Source organism: Crinia signifera, chromosome 6 (genome assembly GCF_055691185.1).
Source record: "Crinia signifera chromosome 6, ASM5569118v1, whole genome shotgun sequence".
Lineage (NCBI taxonomy): Eukaryota > Metazoa > Chordata > Amphibia > Anura > Myobatrachidae > Crinia > Crinia signifera.
This window is the reverse complement of record NC_139222.1, coordinates 17,737,911-17,764,643: the sequence shown is the minus strand read 5'-3', so window position 1 is coordinate 17,764,643 and position 26,733 is coordinate 17,737,911. Positions and strand designations below refer to the sequence as shown.

At 47.6% G+C, this 26,733-nt stretch overlaps 2 protein-coding genes across 4 annotated transcripts in view; both read right to left on the bottom strand.

Moving 5' to 3' along the window:
- The window catches only part of LOC146010081 (uncharacterized), a 101,025-nt gene extending 87,667 nt beyond the window's left edge, over positions 1-13,358 (bottom strand). Inside the window, exon 1 of the mRNA XM_083150978.1 lies at positions 13,296-13,358. The gene's annotated coding sequence lies outside the window, so the exon portion shown is untranslated. The remainder of the gene's footprint in view (positions 1-13,295) is intronic.
- LOC146010068 (uncharacterized) overlaps positions 2,183-26,733 on the bottom strand; it is a 124,429-nt gene continuing 99,878 nt past the window's right edge. Inside the window, exons 1-4 of one of the 3 annotated variants that reach the window (XM_083150941.1) lie at positions 11,468-11,785; positions 5,990-6,087; positions 5,713-5,896; positions 2,183-4,092 (exon numbers count right to left, since the gene is read on the bottom strand). In XM_083150941.1, coding sequence (XP_083007067.1) covers positions 2,669-4,092; positions 5,713-5,896; positions 5,990-6,087; positions 11,468-11,546 — 1,785 coding nt within the window. In that variant the 5' untranslated portion in view covers positions 11,547-11,785 and the 3' untranslated portion in view covers positions 2,183-2,668. Of the gene's footprint in view, positions 4,093-5,712; positions 5,897-5,989; positions 6,088-11,467; positions 11,786-26,733 lie in introns of those variants that run through there. The other 2 variants (XM_083150937.1, XM_083150938.1) reach the window with 2 other exon arrangements.

Genomic DNA, 26,733 nt, shown 5'->3' with positions numbered 1-26,733 from the left:
CGGTGCCTCGCTGCGCTCGGCACACTGTTTTATTCTCCCACCACACCCTAGTCGATGGTAGGGCATGAAATACCGCCTGTCGGCACATGTCGGGTCAAAAAACAGTGAAAAAAACCATGTTGACCTTGCGACCTGTTGACGGAAAGTCATGTTGACTGTTTCACCTGCACATTCTATATGTCGGTATTTTGACCCTGTCGGTATTGTAAATGTCGGGATTTTGTCCTTGTCGGTATTATGACCCATTCGGGATTTTGACTGCATCCCGGGTCGCTCCCTTAAGAAGTGAATTAAATAGGACAATTAAGTGGGTGGTCAATTTAGGGGCTAATATTTTGTAGTATTCACTGGTCAATCCGTCGGGCCTGGTGCAGGTTTCAGTTGATCAAAAGCCCGGATCACCTCCTCTTGGGTTATCTGTAAGGAGTTGGTCTGGCCTGTTAAGGGTAGGTAATGTGATTGATGACCCAAAGGAGGTTTTATGGGATTGGTCTGCAGGGGGAGGTGAATATAATTTATAGTAGAATTTGTGCGGTACAGTGGACACATCCTATCCCTTGTGTCACCAGCAGTGACAGCGCGACAGTACACAGCCCAGCAACCTGGGGACTGCCAGCGGAGGTAAGCACCAGAGTATGTACTGCCCTATTAGGGACCCCAGGGTGTGTTTATGTTTTCTAAACAAAGTTGCCACAGTGTGGAGTGTTATCACTTATAGGGTTCTCCCCTGAGGAATAAGCGGCTTTTGTATATTATACCGTCCTCAGATTTGCTATTCTGTAGCATGCAGTCTCCACTGCCCTGGTGCTAACTAGCTGCGATTTAGGCTTCGGTATACCTAAAGTATTATTCGCAGGTACCGTGGCGACTTGCTGTAATATCCCCTCTTGCAGAGGCGGACAGTGTTCTGGAGGGATGCAGTTAAAATCCCGGCGGTCGGGATCCCGGCGTTCAGAATCCCGACCGCCGAAATACCGACACATTCTCCCTCCGTGGGTGTCCACGACACCCCTGGAGGGAGAATAAATTAGTGTGCCGAGCGCAGCGAGGCACCGGGCCCACAAGGGGGGGGGGGGGCGATCCACATCCCCCCCTTGTCGGCATTTCGGCTGTCGGGATTCCGAACGCCGGGATTCAATACTGAATCCGTTCTGGAGAATCAGTGAGCCGGCTTGTCAGAGTTCATTGTACGCCGCTCGCTGTCTCCCGCTGTCCATCCTTCACTGTTTTCAGGTGACAGTGGGGACCTATATTGCACTGAATTCTATATCTCAATACAGTGGTTATTTCTCATCACAAAATACAAACACAATTTAACATGTGGACAGTGGCCCTAGTAGCCTATGGCCGTTTCACCTAAAAGGCTTTATCGAGGCATCCTAAGTACACCATTAACATAACAGGATGTGCTTCATCTGCGATAACACTCAACTACCCCTTGGCCATTTAGATGTTGTTCCACAGGAATCAAAGGACTCATACAATGCCCCAAAAAAATCCTCAAACCCTAATATTGCCTCCACCAGCTTGAAGTGTTGTGCAATTCAGTTGGGATCCAGGCTTTCGTGCTAGTTTCTCCATAATTGCACGCTGCATGGTGTAATAAAAAACGCAATTCATCGGCCCACATGACCCTTTTCCAGTCATCTTCCGTCCAATCCTTGTGCTCCTTTAAAAACTGGAGACGTCTGCTCTTGTTCAAGGCAGACAGTAGAGGCTTTCTAACAGGTCATCGGCTTCCATAGCCTATACGGTGTAATGTGCGGAGAACAGATCGTTCAGAGACCTTCGCAGTTGCTCCCGACGGTGAGACCCGGTTTTCTGCTTGGTAGTCCACTCTATGTAAACATTAATAACTGCTGCTCTCGAACCCTTCACAGGTGCAGCCGTTTTGCTGATACTGGTCCCAACGGTTCGAGCGCCTACACTCATCCCGCGTTCAAACTCAGTTAAATCACGTGTTTTGGCCATTTCTTCGCAAGCAACACCACACAATTGATGCTTCACTTGTCCTGCATTACCTTTTTATAGCTATCTCACCCTCTAGCAGAACCAACGTGAAGTGATGGCCGATCTGCGTATAAGTGTCAAATGGTCATAATAATTTGGCCACTCAGTGTATGTGTATTGTTTTGAGATGCAGACAATTTCTTAAACCAGAAAATATTCTTTTACCCAGCAATCCATCTGTAGTGCTAAACATTTCCCATCCCCCCCTAATCACAGCAATCAGGACCATTCACATGCGGGCAATAGTCACGGAATGTAGCAATACAAGGTTTTATTCTGGAAGTTATAGAAACAAGTGACAGATTGTATTTATACTGTAACAATATCACACTGCCTGATTACCATCACTCCGCCCCACTACAGCATGTTAGAGATAGGGTACTGAGCACTGTTTCCCACAACAAACCATTTCTATATAACAAATCAGGGAGAACAGCCTGAGCCCCAGCAGCACTACCCGGAGCTTATATAGAAACATAACAACACACTCGGTGCGCAGGTAATCACCACATTTCCTTGAATTAATTTCTACCTTTGCACAGCTGCAATAGCATTTGCAGACGTGCATATGGGCGGGAATGTACTTGTATGGAGTGTTGTGTACCTGGTCGCTGGGCTCTGAAAACTCACGGCCCAGTGATCAGGTCTGAATTAGGCCCTAAGAACATGGAAATGGCTTCTCACCTGTGTGAGTTCTCTCATGTCGGACAAGCTGGGATTTACGGGCAAAAGATTTCCCACACTCAGAACATGGAAATGGCTTCTCACCTGTGTGAGTTCTCTCATGTGGGACAAGCTCTGATTTCTGGGCAAAACATTTCCCACACTCAGAACATGGAAACGGTTTCTCACCTGTGTGACTTCTCTTATGTCGGACAAGATGTGATTTCATGGTAAAAGATTTCCCACACTCAGAACATGGAAATGGCTTCTCACCTGTGTGAGTTCTCTCATGTCGGACAAGATGTGATTTCATGGTAAAAGATTTCCCACACTCAGAACATGGAAATGGTTTCTCACCTGTGTGAATTCTCTCATGTTCGACAAGATGTGATTTCATGGTAAAAGATTTCCCACACTCAGAACATGGAAATGGTTTCTCACCTGTGTGAATTCTCTCATGTCGGACAAGATCTGATTTCTTGGTAAAACATTTCCCACACTCAGAACATGGAACTAGCTTCTCACCTGTGTGAGTTCTCTCATGTAGGACAAGAGATGATTTCATGGGAAAAGATTTCCCACACTCAGAACATGAAAATGGCTTCTCACCTGTGTGAGTTCTCTCATGTGGGACAAGCTGTGATTTCTGGGCAAAACATTTCCCACACTCAGAACATGGAAACGGTTTCTCACCTGTGTGAATTCTCTCATGATGGACAAGATGAGCTTTCACGTTAAAAGATTTCCCACACTTAGAACATGGAAATGGCTTCTCACCTGTGTGAGTTCTCTCATGTCGGACAAGTATGTATTTCTGCTTAAAACATTTCCCACATTCTGTACAAGGATATAGATTCTCACCTGTGTGGGTTCTCACATGTTTAACAAGATTTGATTTTGCGGTAAAACATTTCCCACACTCACAACATAGGAACGGCTTCTCACCCGTGTGAGATCTCACATGTAAGATAAGATGTGATTTCTGGGAAAAACATTTCCCACATTCTGTACATGGATATGGCTTCTCACCTGTGTGAGATCTCTCATGTAAGATAAGATGTGATTTCTGGGAAAAACATTTCCCACACTCAGAACATGGAAATGGTTTCTCACCTGTGTGAGTTCTCTGATGTCTAATAAAAACTGACTGATTTATAAAACATGTACCACATTCAGAACAGGTAAATATGTCAGCACCTGTATGAGCTGCTCTATGTGTAGCAGTATCTGAGTTACCAGGAGAACAGTCCTCAGGATTAGAAGTATCAGGTGATGTATCTGCACTGTGAGGCACTGGCTGTATATTTAGGGTAATGGAGGTGTCTTCTGGAGAATCCTGTGTGATGTTATCTTCTGTTTTATAATCTGGAGACAGAATAAGACGTCCCTCCGAGGTATTCCTGCTTCTGTGTCCATCTGCTGGAAATAACATACAGATATAGAGATATCGCTCTTCCCCTTTCCCCTCACCCATTTCATACTATTAGTGAGTACAAGTTATTCAGTTATAAATACTTTCCTACAGTACTAAATATCATGCAGCAAATAATGGGATTTATGTAGATGAGGTAACCCTTATTATATTAGTGCATTGGGAGACGCTGAAGTATTGGGAGCCGGGCAGTGTAAGAGACCTGTAAGACTGGGTGTCACTATTCTGCCTAACAAAGCCCCTAAAGACAGAATAGGAGTAAAGAACAGGGGAGAGGGGATAAACACTATTCAGGAATGAGAACAATCCTAACAAGGAGAACAGTAATATAACAGAACAGAAACAAAGAGCATAAAGGGAAGGCATAAGGGATGCCCCAAAGCTGGTCCTAAGGGCAAGCTGGCATCTCTGGGGTACCCAGACTGGTCACATTGGGTAAGAGCTGCACTGAGGAGCAGGTGACAGCCCAGCACCCCAGCTTAGCAGAGGCTCCGTGCCACACCATCCTAGCTGCACACACCAGTCTCTTGCTGCCCCAACAGGATCAGGAACAGGCAGACTTGCTACAAGGTAATCCTGGTAACAGTGATCCACCTGATAATGCTGATCACAGGCTAACCAGCCTCTCCTGCTGTTATCATGCAGAACCAGCAGGTCATCCATCCAGTGCAAATCCTGGGTCTTACGTACATAGAGCCACAAAGCCCTGACCACTGGCTGGTTACTAAGTCAGCGAGCTGAAGCCCAACTCCTTGTTACTGGGTCTGGTGGTGCTGGTTATCCCTGGGTGCCTGCGGTACTGTAGATGACAGGTGCCAGTCTGAGTATGGCAAGCATGTCATCCTTCTGCCTCCCATCTGCCTAGTGACCATGGTGATGACCAGTGCTTCCTCCTTCCTGGTGCCAGTATAGGTGGCTGCTCTTCTCTGACCCGATTCTGGCTGTTCCCAAGGAAGATAGTGTGTAATACCCCACGTAGTGGTTCACAGAGAGGATCATGGGTAATACAACTGGTGGTAGGGTAAAAGGAGAATGATGGGTATTGTCACATGACCTTCCATACCATTGTACCCTGTACACTGCTATTATTCCTGTCCCTTCTACTTATGATGTAGGGGAGTCACTGGGGAACATGGGGGGATTGGTCAGATCTCTGGGCTGGTGGCAGACAATGATCTAATGTGCGGAGGAGAAGGGGACAATAACAGGGGCTGATGGCTCCTGACTCATCCCAATGGGCAAATACATTCCCCTCATTAGTCTGTACTGACAGAGGAGGGTGCGGGATAAGAGGCCGCTGTAGTGACAGAGGAGGGTGCGGGATAAGAGGCCGCTGTACTGACAGAGGAGGGTGCGGGATAAGAGGCCGCTGTAGTGACAGAAGAGGGTGTAGGATAAGAGGCCGCTGTAGTGACAGAGGAGGGTGCGGGATAAGAGGCCGCTGTAGTGACAGAGGAGGGTGCGGGATAAGAGGCCGCTGTAGTGAAAGAGGAGGGTGCAGGATAAGAGGCCGCTGTAGTGACAGAGGAGGGTGCGGGATAAGAGGCCGCTGTAGTGACAGAACAAGGAGAATATGTGACTCTCTGTAATAAGTGATTATTACTCACCTGTGCTGGTATCTGTAGGGATTTCCTCCTCCTTACACTGCTGATCACCCATCACATCCGTCTCTTCTACCTTAAGATCAGTCACATCCACCTCTTCTCTCTCTCTATCTTCTACCTTAAGATCAGTCACATCCGTCTCTTCTTCTTCTGTATCTTCTACCTTAATATCAGTCAGGCCTCCACCCTAAATAACAACAGTAATATATTAGTGTATGAGACACACACAGCTTCTCTACAGATCATGTAGTGAAAACTCACAATGGTATATCCAACTTACCTGATCCTCCTGTGGTGTCCTGTGAGTCTCCTCTGTACAGTGCTGGAAATACAGAGGACGGGGACATCTCTCTGGGGTATCTCTGTTACTGGGCCCATCTGTAGGAGACACACAGTGACTGAGGACATGGTATATATGTGATTATCCTGGGAATACAGAGGACGGGGACATCTCTCTGGGGTATCTCTGTTACTGGGCCCATCTGTAGGAGACAAACAGTGACTGAGGACATTGTATATATGTGATTATCCTGGGAATACACAGGACGGGGACATCTCTCTGGGGTATCTCTGTTACTGGGCCCACCTGTAGGAGACACGCAGTGACTGAGGACATGGTATATATGTGATTATCCTGGGAATACAGAGGACGGGGACATCTCTCTGGGGTATCTCTGTTACTGGGCCCATCTGTAGGAGACACGCAGTGACTGAGGACATGGTATATATGTGATTATCCTGGGAATACAGAGGACAGGGACATCTCTCTGGGGTATCTCTATTACTGGCCCTATCTGTAGGAGACACGCAGTGACTGAGGACATGGTATATATGTGATTATCCTGGGAATACAGAGGACATCTCTCTGGGGTATCTCTGTTACTGGGCCCATCTGTAGGAGACACGCAGTGACTGAGGACATGGTATATATGTGATTATCCTGGGAATACAGAGGACGGGGACATCTCTCTGGGGTATCTCTGTTACTGGGCCCATCTGTAGGAGACACGCAGTGACTGAGGACATGGTATATATGTGATTATCCTGGGAATACAGAGGACGGGGACATCTCTCTGGGGTATCTCTGTTACTGGCCCTATCTGTAGGAGACACGCAGAGACTGAGGACATGGTATATATGTGAATATCCTGGGAATACAGAGGACGGGGACATCTCTCTGGGGTATCTCTGTTACTGGCCCTATCTGTAGGAGACACGCAGTGACTGAGGACATGGTATATATGTGATTATCCTGGGAATACAGAGGACGGGGACATCTCTCTGGGGTATTCCTGTTACTGGGACCATCTGTAGGTGACACACAGTGACTGAGGACATGGTATATATGTGATTATCCTGGGAATACAGAGGACGGGGACATCTCTCTGGGGTATTCCTGTTACTGGGCCCATCTGTAGGTGACACACAGTGACTGAGGACATGGTATATATGTGATTATCCTGGGAATACAGAGGACAGGGACATCTCTCTGGGGTATCTCTATTACTGGCCCTATCTGTAGGAAACACGCAGTGACTGAGGACATTGTATATATGTGATTATCCTGGGAATACAGAGGACGGGGACATCTCTCTGGGGTATCTCTGTTACTGTGCCCATCTGTAGGAGACACGCAGTGACTGAGGACATGGTATATATGTGATTATCCTGGGAATACAGAGGACGGGGACATCTCTCTGGGGTATCTCTGTTACTGGGCTCATCTGTAGGAGACACACAGTGACTGAGGACATGGTATATATGTGATTATCCTGGGAATACAGAGGACGGGGACATCTCTCTGGGGTATCTCTGTTACTGGGCCCATCTGTAGGAGACACACAGTGACTGAGGACATGGTATATATGTGATTATCCTGGGAATACAGAGGACGGGGACATCTCTCTGGGGTATCTCTATTACTGGCCCTATCTGTAGGAGACACGCAGTGACTGAGGACATGGTATATATGTGATTATCCTGGGAATACAGAGGACATCTCTCTGGGGTATCTCTGTTACTGGGCCCATCTGTAGGAGACACTCAGTGACTGAGGACATGGTATATATGTGATTATCCTGGGAATACAGAGGACGGGGACATCTCTCTGGGGTATCTCTGTTACTGGGCCCATCTGTAGGAGACACGCAGTGACTGAGGACATGGTATATATGTGATTATCCTGGGAATACAGAGGACGGGGACATCTCTCTGGGGTATCTCTGTTACTGGCCCTATCTGTAGGAGACACGCAGAGACTGAGGACATGGTATATATGTGAATATCCTGGGAATACAGAGGACGGGGACATCTCTCTGGGGTATCTCTGTTACTGGCCCTATCTGTAGGAGACACGCAGTGACTGAGGACATGGTATATATGTGATTATCCTGGGAATACAGAGGACGGGGACATCTCTCTGGGGTATTCCTGTTACTGGGACCATCTGTAGGTGACACACAGTGACTGAGGACATGGTATATATGTGATTATCCTGGGAATACAGAGGACGGGGACATCTCTCTGGGGTATTCCTGTTACTGGGCCCATCTGTAGGTGACACACAGTGACTGAGGACATGGTATATATGTGATTATCCTGGGAATACAGAGGACAGGGACATCTCTCTGGGGTATCTCTATTACTGGCCCTATCTGTAGGAAACACGCAGTGACTGAGGACATTGTATATATGTGATTATCCTGGGAATACAGAGGACGGGGACATCTCTCTGGGGTATCTCTGTTACTGTGCCCATCTGTAGGAGACACGCAGTGACTGAGGACATGGTATATATGTGATTATCCTGGGAATACAGAGGACGGGGACATCTCTCTGGGGTATCTCTGTTACTGGGCTCATCTGTAGGAGACACACAGTGACTGAGGACATGGTATATATGTGATTATCCTGGGAATACAGAGGACGGGGACATCTCTCTGGGGTATCTCTGTTACTGGGCCCATCTGTAGGAGACACACAGTGACTGAGGACATGGTATATATGTGATTATCCTGGGAATACAGAGGACGGGGACATCTCTCTCGGTTATCTCTGTTACTGGGCCCATCTGTAGGAGACACGCAGTGACTGAGGACATGGTATATATGTGATTATCCTGGGAATACAGAGGACGGGGACATCTCTCTGGGGTATCTCTGTTACTGGGCCCATCTGTAGGAGACACACAGTGACTGAGGACATGGTATATATGTGATTATCCTGGGAATACAGAGGACGGGGACATCTCTCTGGGGTATCTCTGTTACTGGGCCCATCTGTAGGAGACACACAGTGACTGAGGACATGGTATATATGTGATTATCCTGGGAATACAGAGGACGGGGACATCTCTCTGGGGTATCTCTGTTACTGGGCCCATCTGTAGGAGACACACAGTGACTGAGGACATGGTATATATGTGATTATCCTGGGAATACAGAGGACGGGGACATCTCTCTGGGGTATCTCTGTTACTGGGCCCATCTGTAGGAGACACGCAGTGACTGAGGACATGGTATATATGTGATTATCCTGGGAATACAGAGGACGGGGACATCTCTCTGGGGTATCTCTGTTACTGGGCCCATCTGTAGGAGACACACAGTGACTGAGGACATGGTATATATGTGATTATCCTGGGAATACAGAGGACGGGGACATCTCTCTGGGGATCTCTGTTACTGGGCCCATCTGTAGGAGACACACAGTGACTGAGGACATGGTATATATGTGATTATCCTGGGAATACAGAGGACGGGGACATCTCTCTGGGGATCTCTGTTACTGGGCCCATCTGTAGGAGACACACAGTGACTGAGGACATGGTATATATGTGATTATCCTGGGAATACAGAGGACGGGGACATCTCTCTGGGGTATCTCTGTTACTGGGCCCATCTGTAGGAGACACACAGTGACTGAGGACATGGTATATATGTGATTATCCTGGGAATACAGAGGACGGGGACATCTCTCTGGGGTATCTCTGGTACTGGGCCCATCTGTAGGAGACACGCAGTGACTGAGGACATGGTATATATGTGATTATCCTGGGAATACAGAGGACGGGGACATCTCTCTGGGGTATCTCTGGTACTGGGCCCATCTGTAGGAGACACGCAGTGACTGAGGACATGGTATATATGAGATTATACTGGGAATACAGAGGACGGGGACATCTCTCTGGGGTATCTGTGTTACTGGGCCCATCTGCAGGAGACACACAGTGACTGAATTAACGCTACATATGTACATATCAGATTATCCCCAGTAGAGCGGGTCACGAGTCCCGTAGCCTACAAGGTGACATTACCACTATTTCTATGTATCTCCCTATATCTTGCTGAGACCACTGATCCTGAATGGTTTCGAATCATCTCTTTCCAGAGCACCCAAAGTTCAAACGCAAAAAAAAAAAAGCTCCTGCCGGACGGTGAAATCCCGCATGGCTTAAAAGCCGTGCCGTCCCTGCAGTGTGTAATGGACAGCTATGTGTCCATTCACACAGGACGGCCACGGCACGTCTACCGGGTAGCAGCCGGATCTTTCCACTGCAGTGTCCGGCTGCCGTGCCGTGGCCGTCCCGTCCTCACAGGTCAGTGTGTGCTGAGGGCGATGGGGGCCTTTCACACACACCGGTCATTTGGTGTCCGGTTTTAGCTCTCCACCGCCCCCAAACTGACGTCACTTCAGTTTTTACCCTCAAATTTACATAGCACCGGCTCACTGAGCCGGTGCATGTGAAAGAGACAACTGTCAGGCAAAAAGCCGGACAAAATGTGTCCGGCTTTTTGCCTTCCGGACAAAACCGGAGTGTGTGAAACCAGCCTAAGGGCTATTTCACACTGTCCGGCTCCTGCCGGACGGTGAAATCCCGTACGGCCAGGGAGCCGTGCCGCACACAGTACTTTATTATGGATGGGATGGCCACAACCCGGCAGCCGTCCCTTCCAGTGGTGGGATCTGGCTGCAGCCGTCCTGTATGAATGGACACAATAGTGTCCATTCACAACTACTGTGTGCGGCACGGCTCCCTGGCCGTGCGGGATTTCAGCGTCCGGCAGGAGCCGGACTGTGTGAAACCGCCCTAACAGGCTTCCTTCGCTTGCCAAGCTTCGGCCATGGTGGCTCGTTCCTTCACTATCTACGCCACCACTGGTTGCCTTCTTTAACCAGGTGACGAGCTAAGCAGAGCGATCAAAGCATGCCCGCGAGTGTCCGTTTGGGTCCCCTTTTCCAACCTTGCTCCTCCTCTCTCCTCCCCAGGTCCTTATGGCGAAGGGCAACTAGTCACTACCATGATGGAACCAACCTGTGTATTTTATAGTATATGTGCACACACCATGCGGCAGACATGATGTCAGCGGAGATATAATATCACATTCTGAAGAGGGAAACACAGACGGTAGAGAAATAAGGGGAACACAGACATAATACAGATATAACAGCCGCTGGTTCTTTATCAGAGCCCAGTGCTGACGCCCACCTACATAATATGCTATACAAGAGGCATAATACTGTGCCATAGGGGCCACACACTGCTGGTAACAAGCCTATGGCAGAGGGTGGGACAGGGCCCCAGTCACTGTATTGGGATATACAGCTATTATGTCCCCCTCAGCCACAGCACATGTGTAAGGCCGGGAGGCGCCGTCTCCCCAGCAGCAGCAGCTCCCGGGCGTCACATAGACACTGACTGTGTATCTATGTCACCCGCTTCTCCCCACCTCTCACCCCTGTCTGTGAGGACACTCACCCTCCAGTAGGGATGGACATCGATGGTCGATGTTTCGGAAACATCGATGGTTTTCTTTCGATGTTAGTGTTTTTGCCATTTAATGGTGACCTTCCGATGTTTGTCACCATCGAATGCTAATCATTCGATGGTGTACCGATGGTGGCTTATTTTTTGTAATTCCCAAAAGATATGCCTCCCCTGGCTGCTGTGTCTGTGTCAGGGAAACTTCCTAGGTTCGTTGGAGGCTGTCTGACTTTCTCTCTGCTTCCCTCCCTCTCCCTCTCTATGGTTGCTGTAGCTGCTAGGCAACAGGGCCCACTGCTAGTTCTGATTGGCTCTCACTAACTCAGAGAGCCAATCAGAGCACAAACCTCACCCTGCAGCACCAGTCACTCAAACAGCAGCAAATTTCACACACACACACACTGAGCTCTGGAGGATTCAGAGGAGGAGACGTCACTGAATGTTATACCAGCTCAGGCAAGCTATAGTAATAATAATAAGTACACAATACAACTAGCTACAGATATCTGTGAATGTCAGTCACATACAACACTCATTAATATACTGCATTAGTATTACCAGGCAGCAACCACTATATGATCATCAGTGAAGTGTTGGTCAGAGATTGTCTGTTTCTGTGAATATAGTGAGATAGTGAGGAACAATATACACAGTCCTGGGGTACCAGTGGAATCCACCAAGATAAAGGTGCCCATACACTGCTGTGACGCCTCGCAACAGTGTACGGACACCCGACAGCCTGCAAGCTGCCAGGACCTTCTCGGAAGCACGGACGCATGCGATCCGTTGTGAGGGATGCATGCGTCCCTGCTTCCGGCCCGCCTCACCGCCAGGAGGAATGGGTGGTCGGACCGCAGATGGCCTGCCTGCTCGACCACCTGGTCGGGTCCGATGCGCACGGGACCCAACGGCATGTCAGTGAGAGGCGATTTGGTCAGATTTAACGTGGCGATTGGTCGCAATTGGCCAAAATCAGACCAAATTTCCTCAGTGTAGGGGCACTTAACTGTTTTTATATATAGTGAACTATTTTTTTATATTACATGACCTTGTCGCTAGCGATTGGTCGCTCAGCGACTAAATTGCTGGTTATCAGTATTTTACTGGGGACCAGCGATTCTAGCAAGTTCCTGCGACCGTCGCTGGGCTGCGGTGGGAGCGCACACACGGCGAAGGTCGCTAGGTATCACCGGCAATATGGTCACTGAGCGACCATATAGCTGACGATGGAAGCTAGAATCGCCTAGTGTGTAGCATTATTAGTGGTGCCCCCACAGATCCTGGCACCCTAGGCAGCTACCTAATGGTAGAGCCAGCCCTGCTCATTGCAATATTTATCTCACCATATAAATGATGTGATGACCACTATACCGTCATCTCCCTTATTTGTGTGTGTGTGTAGTTACACTTGCCTTGATAAATAGACATTTTCCTATCTGGAAAAATAGTGAAACCTAAAGCGAGTTAGTGTACAATTTATCTATTTTTATTACATTTTGATTACTTGCTGTTAAAGTGTTAATAATGTGTAAAAAATTATTATACTACTTCATCATTGGGCATTGTGTGAATATTATATATGTATATTATACACACAATGTCCAGTGATAAAGTAATATGTTGCTCAGAGCCTGGGCCCTGCCACCAAACCCAATTACCACATTACAAATGGCAATACAGGCTTTTGCGCATGCACTAGTCATATAACTAGTTTTCACCATCGAATACTTTTGATGCGATGGTTAATTACCATCGCATCGAAAGTTTCAATGGTGGAAGTACTGCCATCATTTGATGGTTGGCTTCCGATGTCCATCCCTACCCTCCAGTCGCTGCATGTTATCAACCGTACTTCCGGGTAAGGGGCTCCTCCTCCATACTGCCGGATTGGGCGATTCCACGAACTTCCGAGCTCTGCGTTCCACAGAACTTCCGGGCTTTGCGTTCCACACAGTACTTCCTGATAATGCGCTGTACTCTACTTCCGGATTGTGCGCTCCACCGTAATTCCGGGTTAAGCGGTCCATTGTCCCTCTGGATTGTGCGTTCCACCGTACTCCGCCCCCGCACTGAGTTCCGGGGCCCAGGAATGTTGTGTATTGTCCATAACAACAAATGGCGGGCTGTGGACGAGGCAGCAGTGTTGTGTCCGCCAGCGTCAGGTAATCACATCTTAGTATTATTATTGTATTATATACTACTACTGTTATACAGGTGGCGCAGACTGTGGTGCTGTGTGGTTATAATGCAGGTGGAGCAGCCTCTGGTGTCCTGAGAGTGTTATATTTAATATATGTAGATCAGACTGTTGTGCCCTGTGACTGTGATACCAGTTCCCACCATAGTATTGTCTGGTAATGTGTATAGTGATGTAATGTATATGGTAATGTCTGTGTTAATGTAGGGTAATGTCTGGTAATCTATAGTACTATATATGGTGATGTATAGTAATGTAGGGTATTGTATAGTAATGTAGGATAACAAAGGGGCATCACTGCACTAGTGAGGAGTAAATAAGAGTATCTGTATATATTATATATATAACATTTACTTGTATCCGCTTATGCAATAGGAGAAAAACACAAGACTCTGCATAAATTAAATTATATATATATATATATATATATATATATATATATATATATATATATATATATGAGATCATAATAAAAAAAAAAAAACTATAATTAACCTTAAAATTGAATTTAGAAGCCTGAGAAAATTCGGGTCAGAAGCTGTCAGACATAACTAGTCCAATTTAGATGCTGGTGTCCCAGCAATATTAGTGACAGGTAGTGATTGGCAGGCGTCCCAGCAATATTAGTAACAGGCAGTGATTGGCAGGCGTCCCAGCAATATTAGTAACAGGCAGTGATTGGCCGGCATCCCAGCAATATTCGTAACAGGCAGTGATTGGCAGGTGTCCCAGCAATATTAGTGACAGGTAGTGATTGGCAGGCGTCCCAGCAATTATAGTAACAGGCAGTGATTGGCCGGCGTCCCAGCAATATTCGTAACAGGCAGTGATTGGCCGCTGTCCCAGCAATATTAGTAACAGGCAGTGATTGGCCGGCATCCCAGCAATATTCGTAACAGGCAGTGATTGGCAGGTGTCCCAGCAATATTAGTGACAGGTAGTGATTGGCAGGCGTCCCAGCAATATTAGTAACAGGCAGTGATTGGCCGGCATCCCAGCAATATTCGTAACAGGCAGTGATTGGCCGGCGTCCCAGCAATATTAGTAACAGGCAGTAATTGGCCGGCGTCCCAGCAATATTAGTGACAGGCAGTGATTGGCAGGCGTCCCAGCAATATTAGTAACAGGCAGTAATTGGCCGGCATCCCAGCAATATTAGTGACAGGTAGTGATTGGCCGGCGTCCCAGCATTATTAGTAAAAGGTAGTGATTGGCAGGCGTCCCAGCAATATTAGTAACAGGCAGTGATTGTCCGGAGTCCCAGCAATATTAGTAACAGGCAGTGATTGGCAGGCGTCCCAGCAATATTAGTAACAGGCAGTGATTGGCAGGCGTCCCAGCAATATTGGTAACAGGCAGTGATTGGCAGGTGTCCCAGCAATATTAGTAACAGGCAGTGATTGTCCGGCGTCCCAGCAATATTAGTAACAGGTAGTGATTGGCCGACGTCCCAGCAATATTAGTGACAGGCAGAGATTGGCCGGTGTCCCAGCAATATTAGTAACAGGCCATGATTGGCCGGCGTCCCAGCAATATTAGTAACAGGCAGTGATTGTCCGGAGTCCCAGCAATATTAGTAACAGGCAGTGATTGGCAGGCGTCCCAGCAATATTAGTAACAGGCAGTGATTGGCAGGCGTCCCAGCAATATTGGTAACAGGCAGTGATTGGCAGGTGTCCCAGCAATATTAGTAACAGGCAGTGATTGTCCGGCGTCCCAGCAATATTAGTAACAGGTAGTGATTGGCCGACGTCCCAGCAATATTAGTGACAGGCAGAGATTGGCCGGTGTCCCAGCAATATTAGTAACAGGCCATGATTGGCCGGCGTCCCAGCAATATTAGTAACAGGCAGTGATTGGCCGGCGTCCCAGCAATATTAGTAACAGGCAGTGATTGGCCGCTGTCCCAGCAATATTAGTAACAGGCAGTGATTGGCCGGTGACCACATAGAAGATGTAATAGCAGCACAATGATGGGACAGGTATAAATGGCTGCAGCCGTGGTTGGTAATATAGCACACAGAGATGCGTCAGCTGCATTACTATGTGACAGTAATAGTTGTTATACAGGCCAATAAATTAGCAACACATGAACCTGATTCACACCTGCTCGCTGTGCTGAGAGTGTCCTGAGTCCAGTGGGCAAGTAGCTGCTGAACGCATGCCCCCCGCACAACGATGCCCCTGTGCACGGCTGCTAACACACAGGGGGAAATCCTTCCAATGTAATGATATACCCTGCACGCAGCACCGAGGGAGCCAGCACTCACCTGGTGCAGCAAAGGCCGCGGGGAAAAGGAGGCCGCTGAGGATGTCAGTGGCCTCCCAGTGGGCAGGACAGGCAGTGATTGGCCGGCATCCCAGCAATATTCGTAACAGGCAGTGATTGGCAGGTGTCCCAGCAATATTAGTGACAGGTAGTGATTGGCAGGCGTCCCAGCAATATTAGTAACAGGCAGTGATTGGCCGGCATCCCAGCAATATTCGTAACAGGCAGTGATTGGCCGGCGTCCCAGCAATATTAGTAACAGGCAGTAATTGGCCGGCGTCCCAGCAATATTAGTGACAGGCAGTGATTGGCAGGCGTCCCAGCAATATTAGTAACAGGCAGTAATTGGCCGGCATCCCAGCAATATTAGTGACAGGTAGTGATTGGCCGGCGTCCCAGCATTATTAGTAAAAGGTAGTGATTGGCAGGCGTCCCAGCAATATTAGTAACAGGCAGTGATTGTCCGGAGTCCCAGCAATATTAGTAACAGGCAGTGATTGGCAGGCGTCCCAGCAATATTAGTAACAGGCAGTGATTGGCAGGCGTCCCAGCAATATTGGTAACAGGCAGTGATTGGCAGGTGTCCCAGCAATATTTGTAACAGGCAGTGATTGGCAGGCGTCCCAGCAATATTAGTAACAGGCAGTGATTGGCCGGTGTCCCAGCAATATTAGTAACAGGCAGTGATTGGCAGGCATCCCAGCAATATTAGTAACAGGCAGTGATTGTCCGGCGTCCCAGCAATATTAGTAACAGGTAGTGATTGCCCGGCGTCCCAGCAATATTAGTAACAGGTAGTGATTGGCCGACGTCCCAGCAATATTAGTGACAGGCAGAGATTGGCCGGTGTCCCAGCAATATTAGTAACAGGCCGTGATTGGCCGCTGTCCCAGCAATATTAGTAACAGGCAGTGATTGGCCGGTGACCACATAGAAGATGTAATAGCAGCACAATGATGGGACAGGTATAAATGGCTGCAGCCGTGGTTGGTAATATAGCACACGGAGACGCGTCAGCCGCATTACTATGTGTCAGTAATAGTTGTTACACAGGCCCATGAGTTAGTAACACATGGGCCTGATTCTCACCTGCTCGCTGCTGGGCTGGGAATGTTCAGAGTCCAGCGGGCAGGTAGCTGTTGAACGCATGCTCCCTGCACATCCCTGCTCTGTGCACGGCTGCTAACACACAGGGGGAAATCATTCCCCATCTAATGATATACCCTGCTCGCATCACTGAGGGGACCAGCCCTCACCTGGTGCAGCAAAGGCCGTGGAGAGAAGGAGGCCTCCCAACGGCTGGGAAACACCTGGTTGCCTGGATACTCCTGAAAAACACTGGTGGCGTGCCCCCCAATCACCCTCCGAGCAGCGAGGGAACGCTAACCTTCGCTCGCTGCTTTGGAGTGGACGGCTAGTGCATGGCCCTGACGAAGCTGCTCTGTGAAGCGGGCACCGGCTTATTTTCCATCTGCGGGCGCTTCCATTGCATGTTACTGTGATTTATTGTTACACTGACTGTGCACCTCTCTCCCCGACCCTTATCAGGGCAGAGGGACGAGCACTAACAGACCTTAGTGTTCATTCTAGCACCCGCCATATTTGAAAACCCATGCATTTCCTCTTCCCTGCCTAGGGTGTCGCTGTCTGCTGTGGTATTTTTACCACAGGCCTGGTTTGCATATCAGTGCTGATATACAGAACACACTGTGCTAGAAGCATTACAGCAGACAGCGACACCCCAGGCAGGGAAGAGGGACTGCATGGGTTTTCAAATATAGCGGGTGCTAGAATGAAGACTAGACCTGAAGTGGGCCTGGTCCATCCACTTGGTCCTACTATGATAGTACAGACAGTGGCGGATTCAGGGAGGGGGGTGCACCCATGCATGTGCCCCTGTAATTTAGAAGATTTTTGTAAAATTTTCTCTGCAGCACACACGTGCAGCTACTATCGGCCGGTTCCTGCTATATGTGAGGCTAGTGGCCGTCTGCAAACTTCCGTTGCCGGGCGCGAATCCCCAGAACTATGCAGCGCATACAGTGATCCGCTGTCTTATTAGGCAAGGGTGCGGAGAGCGATGTACTGTATGTAAAGTGACGGGGATTTGTTTCCGGTGTCGGAGTTGGCCCAATGCCCCTCACCTCACATATATAGGAACCAGCAGGTCACAAAGCAGGGGAAGCCCCAGACAGGACAGGCGCTCTCCTGCTTTTCTGAACAGGCTGCTGCCGGCCACCATTAACTGACTGACATGCAGCAGCTTCGCCGACAGAATAAAGAGTGGGACCCTCAGCTATCCACCCAGGCAGGAGCCTCCCGACACCTCCCCGAATCCCATTCTTATGATGCTACAGCCAAAGACAGTGACAGAATCCACAGCCGCTGGAAAATCTAATAACACATGCGGTCAGGTGAAGGAGAGAACGGGACCACTTCTCTATAGTTGACAGCATTTGCAGGACAGATCCACCCTTTTCTTCCTCTCTGCAAAATCTTCTTCCTGTCCTTAAAAACCTGGCCACACCCCTTCACCCCTGGGCGGATTCTTCTCACTTCCTGTCAGTGGACCAAGCCCTGCACCTATACTCACTGTGTTCTGCTGGAGGACCAGTCCCCATCCCCTTCTCTTCCTCAGCCAGACAATCCCCGCTCCCCCTCTACTCTACTGGAGGTCCAGGCTCTACCCCTTCCACCACTTAGCAAGTCCCTGCTCCCAATCTGTGTCCCACGGCAGAGGACAAGGCCCTGCACCATTCTTCCCCTCAGCCAGCCAGTCCCTGCTTAGTGTTCTTTCTAGGAACTGGGACCGGCAGGGCGCCGCTGCACAGGGGCCAGCGGCAGGGGACCAGGCCTGCCAATATCATTGTTATGGACAGTCTTGGCCGTCAACGTCACAAATTGGGCGTGCCCAGGCTGCACAGTCACGAAAAGGGGTGGGCCCGGCCACCACCGTCACCGCAGGCTCTGAACTGCCGGGGAAGCACCAGGCATCGCCATCTACGGCGGCGCTGGGCTTTCCCAGTCACATTGGTGGGGTCGGAGGCAGGCTGTTTTAGCTGGGCAGGAACACTACCTGCTTCCCCTCTACTCTGTCGGCCCTGCCCCCTTCCAGCCCTTAGCCAGTCCTCCATTCAGTTACACCCCCCCCCTCCCCCTTCATCTCTATCCCAGTATGGAGGACCAGGCCCGTCCCCTTTTCCTCCTCAGCCAGTCCCTGATTCCCCTCTACTCTGTCTCGGATGGGAGTTCCAGACCCTGCCCACTTCCAGCCCTTAGGCAGTCCTTGCTCTGGTGGACAGATAGAAGACTACATCCGGCTAGGATCATATGGCATGCACACATGTGCTAATGTTATTGCGAAATGTAGTGCATTGAAGTCATGTAGTTCAGCATGTTGGTATAGCGATGTAGTGCAGAGCATAGGGGTATAAAAGTGTACTGCAGAGTATAGGAGGTATATAGTGTGGAGTATAGTGCAGAGTATAGGGGGTATATAGTGTAGTAATGTACTGCGGAGTATATGGGGTATAAGGTGTAGTCTGGAGTATAGGAGGTATATAGTATAGTGATGTAGTGTGAAGTATAGGGGTTCATTATAGTGATGAGTATAGCGGTATTATGTAGTGATGTAGTGCGGAGTGTAGGAGGTATATAGTGTGGAGTATATGGTATAATGTGGTGATGAGTATAGGGGTATAATGTATTGATGTAGTGCAGAGTATACAAGATATATAAGTGTAGCGATGTAGTGCAGAGTATAGGAGGTATATAGTGTAGCGATGTAGTGTGGAGTATAGGGGGTATGTAGTGTAGCGATGTAGTGCAGAGTATAGGAGGTATATAGTGTAGCGATGTAGTGCGGAGTATATGAGGTATATAGTGTAGCGATGTAGTGCGGAGTATAGGAGGTATATAGTGTAGCGATGTAGTGCGGAGTATAGGAGGTATATAGTGTAGCGATGTAGTGCGGAGTATAGGAGATATATAGTGTAGCGATGTAGTGCAGAGTATAGGAGGTATATAGTGTAGCGATGTAGTGCGGAGTATATGAGGTATATAGTGTAGCGATGTAGTGCGGAGTATAGGAGGTATATAGTGTAGCGATGTAGTGCGGAGTATAGGAGGTATATAGTGTAGCGATGTAGTGCGGAGTATAGGAGATATATAGTGTAGCGATGTAGTGCAGAGTATAGGAGGTATATAGTGTAGCGATGTAGTGCGGAGTATAGGAGGTATATAGTGTAGCGATGTAGTGCGGAGTATAGGAGGTATATAGTGTAGCGATGTAGTGCGGAGTATAGGAGGTATATAGTGTAGCAATGTAGTGTGGAGTATAGGAGGTATATAGTGTAGCGATGTAGTGCAGAGTATAGGAGGTATATAGTGTAGCGATGTAGTGTGGAGTATAGGGGGTATGTAGTGTAGCGATGTAGTGCAGAGTATAGGAGGTATATAGTGTAGCGATGTAGTGTGGAGTATAGGGGGTATGTAGTGTAGCAGTATAATAAAATACTGTTGATATGACAGTTATTAATACAGAAAGTTTAGTATTTTCGGTTTATTTTCAAAGCAAGCAATTCAAACAGTATTTGAATAAATTCCTACAGTACTATTTAAGGGGTTTATAGTCGGATGACATCTAGTGAAAAAAAACAAAAAAACAAAAAACTGCCAACCAGGGAAAGTTTTCTGTACAGAATTTATTTTTTATTTTTATAAGTCCCAGGAGTAAGTAGCACCCAGAGTGTGAATTACACAGGGTCAAAGGTCACATGACGGTGTGACCCAGAGCGCTATAGAAATAAGGAAGTAAGTGTGTTAAAAAGAACATACCGGGGTGTATGACGACACACCATAGGAAGACTGCCCCTGTCAGACACATGTCTTTTTCTTACGCTATAGAAACGTGATCTATCGGATAGGGTAAAGAAGCTAAGAGCAGAACCAAGAGATCTGCTGGCTTCTCATTTAAAATACAGATTTGGCCGAATACAGGAAAAACAAGGTTTTTTTTGTGTTCTGCGAAATTTGGCCGCACGTCTGTGGGACTGGGCTAACACCCGGTTGTTAGTCAGACACAGCAAGTGATTGAGAATAGAGGACGCCTTCATATCGCACACTCTACCCTTAGTTTGTAGGAAAATCGGTGCAATACGGAAGGAGTGTTTGGGTGCGCTCAGGTAAACCGCCCACCAAGATCTGCCAGTAGTGAAAGATTCATTCTCATTTACCATAGGAAATAAGTGTTCATACAGAGAGTTTGTGCTACGCAGGGAACAGGAGCAAAACCGACCCAAAGGATCGGCTGCGTTCATAATGAGTATGAAATACGGTGAACAAGCAGTGGTTTACGTAAATAAATGGGGAAAATGACAGAGGGCAACCAAGAAGAATTTCCCAGTGTTGGGAGTTTTGATCCAGAAGTCTTATCCGCAGTTAGATAAGATGTTTACTCTCATCGCTCAAATCGAGGGTGAAGCAGAATGAAATTTTAAACTTGTGACAAAAGGAAGGCCAAGCTCAAATGGGAAGTGGGTGTTTAGCGGATGTAAATGCGATCGGCCCCAGTAATGCAACTGCACCTCCCCCTCCATATGTACCAGAGGGGGCAGTTACCATCAAAAGGGAAACAAAAATGCACAAGTGACTAACTTGTACCCTGTTATTCCCCGTATAAGGAAAATGCAGATGAAAATGAGGCGTTCTTGACGTCAGCCGTCTCTTATGCAATTAATATTAATGAGGGAAATGGCTGAGCCAGCAAAGACTGCTGCTACAGCTCTAGCAGAGGAGACTGCTGATGTCAACAACGCAACTAGTGACACAAGTAAGAATGCAGTACAGAGACCATTTGCCCCAAGTCATCTTCCAGCGCTGAAGGTTCCTTATGGAAAGGCGGACAGAGATGGGGTGATACCTGCAAGAACCCTAACAATTGAAATCCTTGGACATGGCTAGAATTACGATCTATCATTTCGGTACTTGTTTCCTAGCACGGCCACACCGATTATGATCTTGGGCATCGCAGGCAAAAAAATCGCGTCGGTCGCATCTCATGCGTGTTAAAAAATCTGATGCGATGCGACCGACGCGATGCCCGCGATTTCCCATAGGAAACAATGTTAAATGCCTCAATTTACCCAAATCAACATAGGGAACAATGTTAAATGGGCCAGAAAGCCCCCAAAACACACCTGAACAGTGAAATGGCCCCACAACATTAGTTAACGCCACCCCACGATGAACGTCAACCCGAAGCGTGGCGAGTGCAGCGGTACGCGTCCTCCGACCTTTTCATACCCCCACTATCCACGTCGGCGTGGAGTTGAGAATAGATTAGTGTGGCGAGCCACAGAGCCCGAAGCGTGGCGAGTGGACGAGGATACCTTCACAGGTAAACGCGTCCCTTCACGGGCTTCACAGGTATCCGCGTCCGCTCGCCACGCTTCGGGCACGGTGGCTCGCTGCGCTCACCACACTAATCTATTCTCAACTCCATGCCGACGTGGATAGTGGGGGTATGAAAAGGTCGGAGGACGCGTACCGCCGCCGCTCGCCACGCTTCGGGTTCACGTTCATCGTGGGGTGGCGTTAACTAATTTTGGGGGGCCATTTCACTGTTCAGGGGTGTTTTGGGGGCTTTCTGGCCCATTTAACATTGTTCCCTATGTTGATTTGGGTAAATTGAGCCATTTAACATTGTTCCCTATGGGAAATCGCGGCCATCGCGTCGGGAGCATTTAATGCTTTTTTAGCCGCCTGCGATGCGACCGACGCGATTTTGACTTTTTTCGATGCATTTCAATGGGAAATCGCAGCCATCGCGTCGGTCGCATCGCAGACCACTAAAAATTACCCGCGATGGACGCGATTGTGGCCGTGCTAGGAAACAAGTACCATCATTTCAGATTTCCCAGAAAAGTTCTGGCACTTTGTCAGAAATTTATAAAAGATCTGGGAAATACTGATGAACCTACCAATAAGGATTGGAGAATCCTGTTGAGGGCCTGTCTTCCTACCCACATAGACATCCCGAAATTCATTCAGGATAGTGGTTTGAAGGTTGATAAGGAAATAAATGATGAGAGCAATCAGGAAAATATATGCCAAACCAACCTACAATTGGGTGTACATTGATTATAGCAAAAATATTCACTATAAAACAAAAAGATAGCGAATCTGCCAGCGAATATTTCCATCGAGCATTACTGACAGTGTCAAAACACACCGGTGTCACTAAACCCAAGGATAACCCGCACTTGAGAAAAATGATTGTCTCTGTACTGGTGGAAGGTCTTAAGGAAAATCTGAAGATCAGGGTGCAAACTTCTTTCCCAAATTGGAGGGGCATGACAGTGGAGGCCCTAAGGGAATCTGCTGTGGACCATGAATGACAAAAACATTAAGAAAAACAAAAATGCAAACTGAAAAATGAATGACTGTTAGCATCCAAGCTTTTAGTAATGCCTCAAGCAAAAGCACATCATGCACAAAACCAAGGGATGCAAGTGGAAAACCGATGATGTGTTTTAACTGCAATAAAGAGGGACACATAGCCAGACGCTGCAGATAAGGGAACCCCAGGAGAAATGACACACATAGAAAGTATTGGGAACCACACCAAGGGGAGACATGTAAGTACCCATCACCAAAACAATGGGAGGAGACAGACAGATCACGTCACATGCCTCACACCCTACCTCTTAGCCGACACTGTTTTTTTTTTTTTTGATGTATAAATAACGGTTTTATTGAAGAATTGCACATTATAACAAATTAAACATTTCTGTTTGTACATAGCCATTTTTAAGATCACATAACAACTTTAATAAATGTACAAGAGGGTTATGAGCATACTGTTTTCTTTTTTGGGTACTCTTTACTTAGAAGGGCGCCCATCTCGGCCATCTCGGGCATTGAATGCACTAAAAAATCAGGTGCGATGCGACCGACGAGATGCCCGAGATTTCCCATAGGGAACAATGTTAAATGTCTCAATTGACCCGATTTTTCCATAGGAAACAATGTTAAATGGGCCACAGAGGCCAAATAGGCACCCTGAAGTGAATAATGGCCACCCGAATTGTTAACGCCACCCCACGATCAACGTCAACCCGAAGCGTGGCGAGCGCAGCGAGCCCGTGAGGGGCGGCGGTACGCGTCCTACGACCTTTTCATACCCCCACTATCCACGTCGGCGCGGAGTTGAGAATAGAAAGTGTGGCGAGCGCAGCGAGCCACCGAGCCGAAGCGTGGCGAGGGGACGCGGATACCTTCACAGGTATCCGCGTCCCCTCGCGGGCTTCACAGCTGTCTGCGTACCCTCACGGGGCTCGCTGCGCTCGCCACACTTTCTATTCTCAACTCCACGCCGACGTGGATAGTGGGGGTATGAAAAGGTCGTAGGACGTGTACCGCCGCCCCTCGCGGGCTCGCTGCGCTCGCCACGCATCGGGTTGACGTTGATCGTGGGGTGGCGTTAACAATTCGGGTGGCCATTATACACTTCAGGGTGCCTATTTGGCCTCTGTGGCCCATTTAACATTGTTTCCTATGGAAAAATCGGGTCAATTGAGGCATTGAACAGGAAAATTGGGTCAATTGAGACATTTAACATCGTTCCCTATGGGAAATCTCGGGCATCTCGTCGGTTGATCGCACCCGATTTTTTAGTGCATTCAATGCCCGAGATTTTTTACTAACGATGCCCACGATCAAAATCGTGGGCGCCCTTCTAAGTAAAGAGTACCCTTTTTTGTGTATACCATGTATAGCTTACATTCTCTTTTCCATCAAACATTGAGCTTTTAACTACTTTTACTACCCAGCAAGTCGTCACCTCTTTGTTTAGAAGGGGGGCGCATTGTTCTGTAATATCATCAGGTTGTACCATGACGTCCATTGGACTGCTTTTCTAAGATTATTTTTAATAGATAATGGTAGGGATTGTATATATGATAACCAAACTGCAAAGAACTTTTTCGCTTTTTCCTCTTTATTGAGCATCATTTCTAGCCAGTCCATTTGGAAGAGGTGGGACACCCGAGGTATCAATATGGCAATAGACAGTGTATTAGAATTTGTCCATTGTGATAGGATAGTTTTCCTTGTTGCAGCAGCTATTTTGGCCATGAATATTCTTTGTCCTGCTGATTGACGGATTGTATTAGGTGTTGGATATATGTCCCATAGCGCCCACTCAGGGGTAGGGGTAAAAGTGATGTTATATTGTGATTTAACATATGTGCACACTGTATCCCAGAATGCCTTCACTTCTGGGCAGCTCCACATGCAGTGCATTATGTCTGCGTCTGGTGCCTTACATTTGAAACAGCAAGAGTCCTCAGCCGCTCCCATGAGTAGCCTTTTTTTTTGGGGTGTAATATGCACGGTGCAACAATTTGTGCTGCATTTCCATGTGTGAAGCAGAAATCATTGTCTTATTTACTCTGACAAATGCTGACAACAGGGATGGCAAAGCAACGTCAGGTAGGTCTGTGGTCCACTTTGCCAGGCCCGTCCCCAGTGTATCCAAATCAATGTTTTTCTTTACATGCCTGTATATCATGGAAGTACTGCAAAAACTATTTTGAGCATGTGTGATCATAGTGTCTATACCCGCCGACATATCTCCTACTGGGATATTTTTGGTCTGATTGTCTATATGGCTTTTCAGTTGGTAATAGACATATATGGGCAGGTCTATATTTGGGTATTTTTCACAGACCTGTTCGTATGTCAACACGGTGGTATTCCCCTTTCCCCACAAGTGGTAAATTGATCTCAGGCCTGCTGCCTCTCCCTGTCTAATCATTCTGTTACTTTGTATTATCTGCTCCTTAGTGTCAGTTTTATAATATACTGAATTAAATTTTGTGTTGTGTGTGGATAATTTGAGTCTTGACCGTACCATTCTCCAAGCCTGGCAGGTCGTTGAGAGCAGTAGGTTTCCTGTTACTTCTGGGGGATGTACGCTTGGTTTCATGTGTAGGAGACTTATTAGCGGTATGTCAGGGCACATTGCTTGCTCAATCTCTGTATTAGCGTAATTGTTTGTAGCATGTATCCAATCTATTGTGTACCTAAAATTTGCTGCCAGCATATAGCTCTTAACACATGGTAGGTTGATGCCTCCTAAGGTGGGGTGTTGCGATAAATTAAACAATGAAATTCTGGGTTTTTTCCCTGCCCAAATGAATTTGCTGGTCTCTGCGTTGATGGTACGTAGATCTGATTCCTTAATTAGCAGAGGGAGCATTTGTATGGCGTATAGTATTCTCGGAAAGGTGATCATTTTGATCATGTGACATCTGCCAAGGTATGACAGTGGCAGAGACTTCCATGACCGAAAATCCGCTTGTATTTTTGCTATTAATGATGGGTAGTTAACTGCGTACAACTGTGCCGGGTCTACTGGTATCTTGAGGCCTAAATAGGTTAAGGTTCTCTCTTCCCATATGAATGGGAATTCCTCGCCCCATCCCGACGTCGCTCCCCTGTGTAGTGCCAAGGCTTTGGTCTTTTGTTTATTTATTAGGAACCCAGATAATTGTTCAAACTCTGCTAGTGTGTTAAGGAAGTTAGGGAATGCTTCTCGCGGATTAGCAAAGTATAGTAACAGGTCATCCGCGTATGCTGATACTTTTAATTCCCTTTGTCCACACCTTATTCCCTGCCAGTTCTGCTGTGAATGAAATAATCTAATTAGGGGATCTATTGCTATGTTAAATAGTAATGGGGAGAGCGGACATCCCTGTCTAGTGCCACGAGCCAGTGTGAAACTTGATGTGT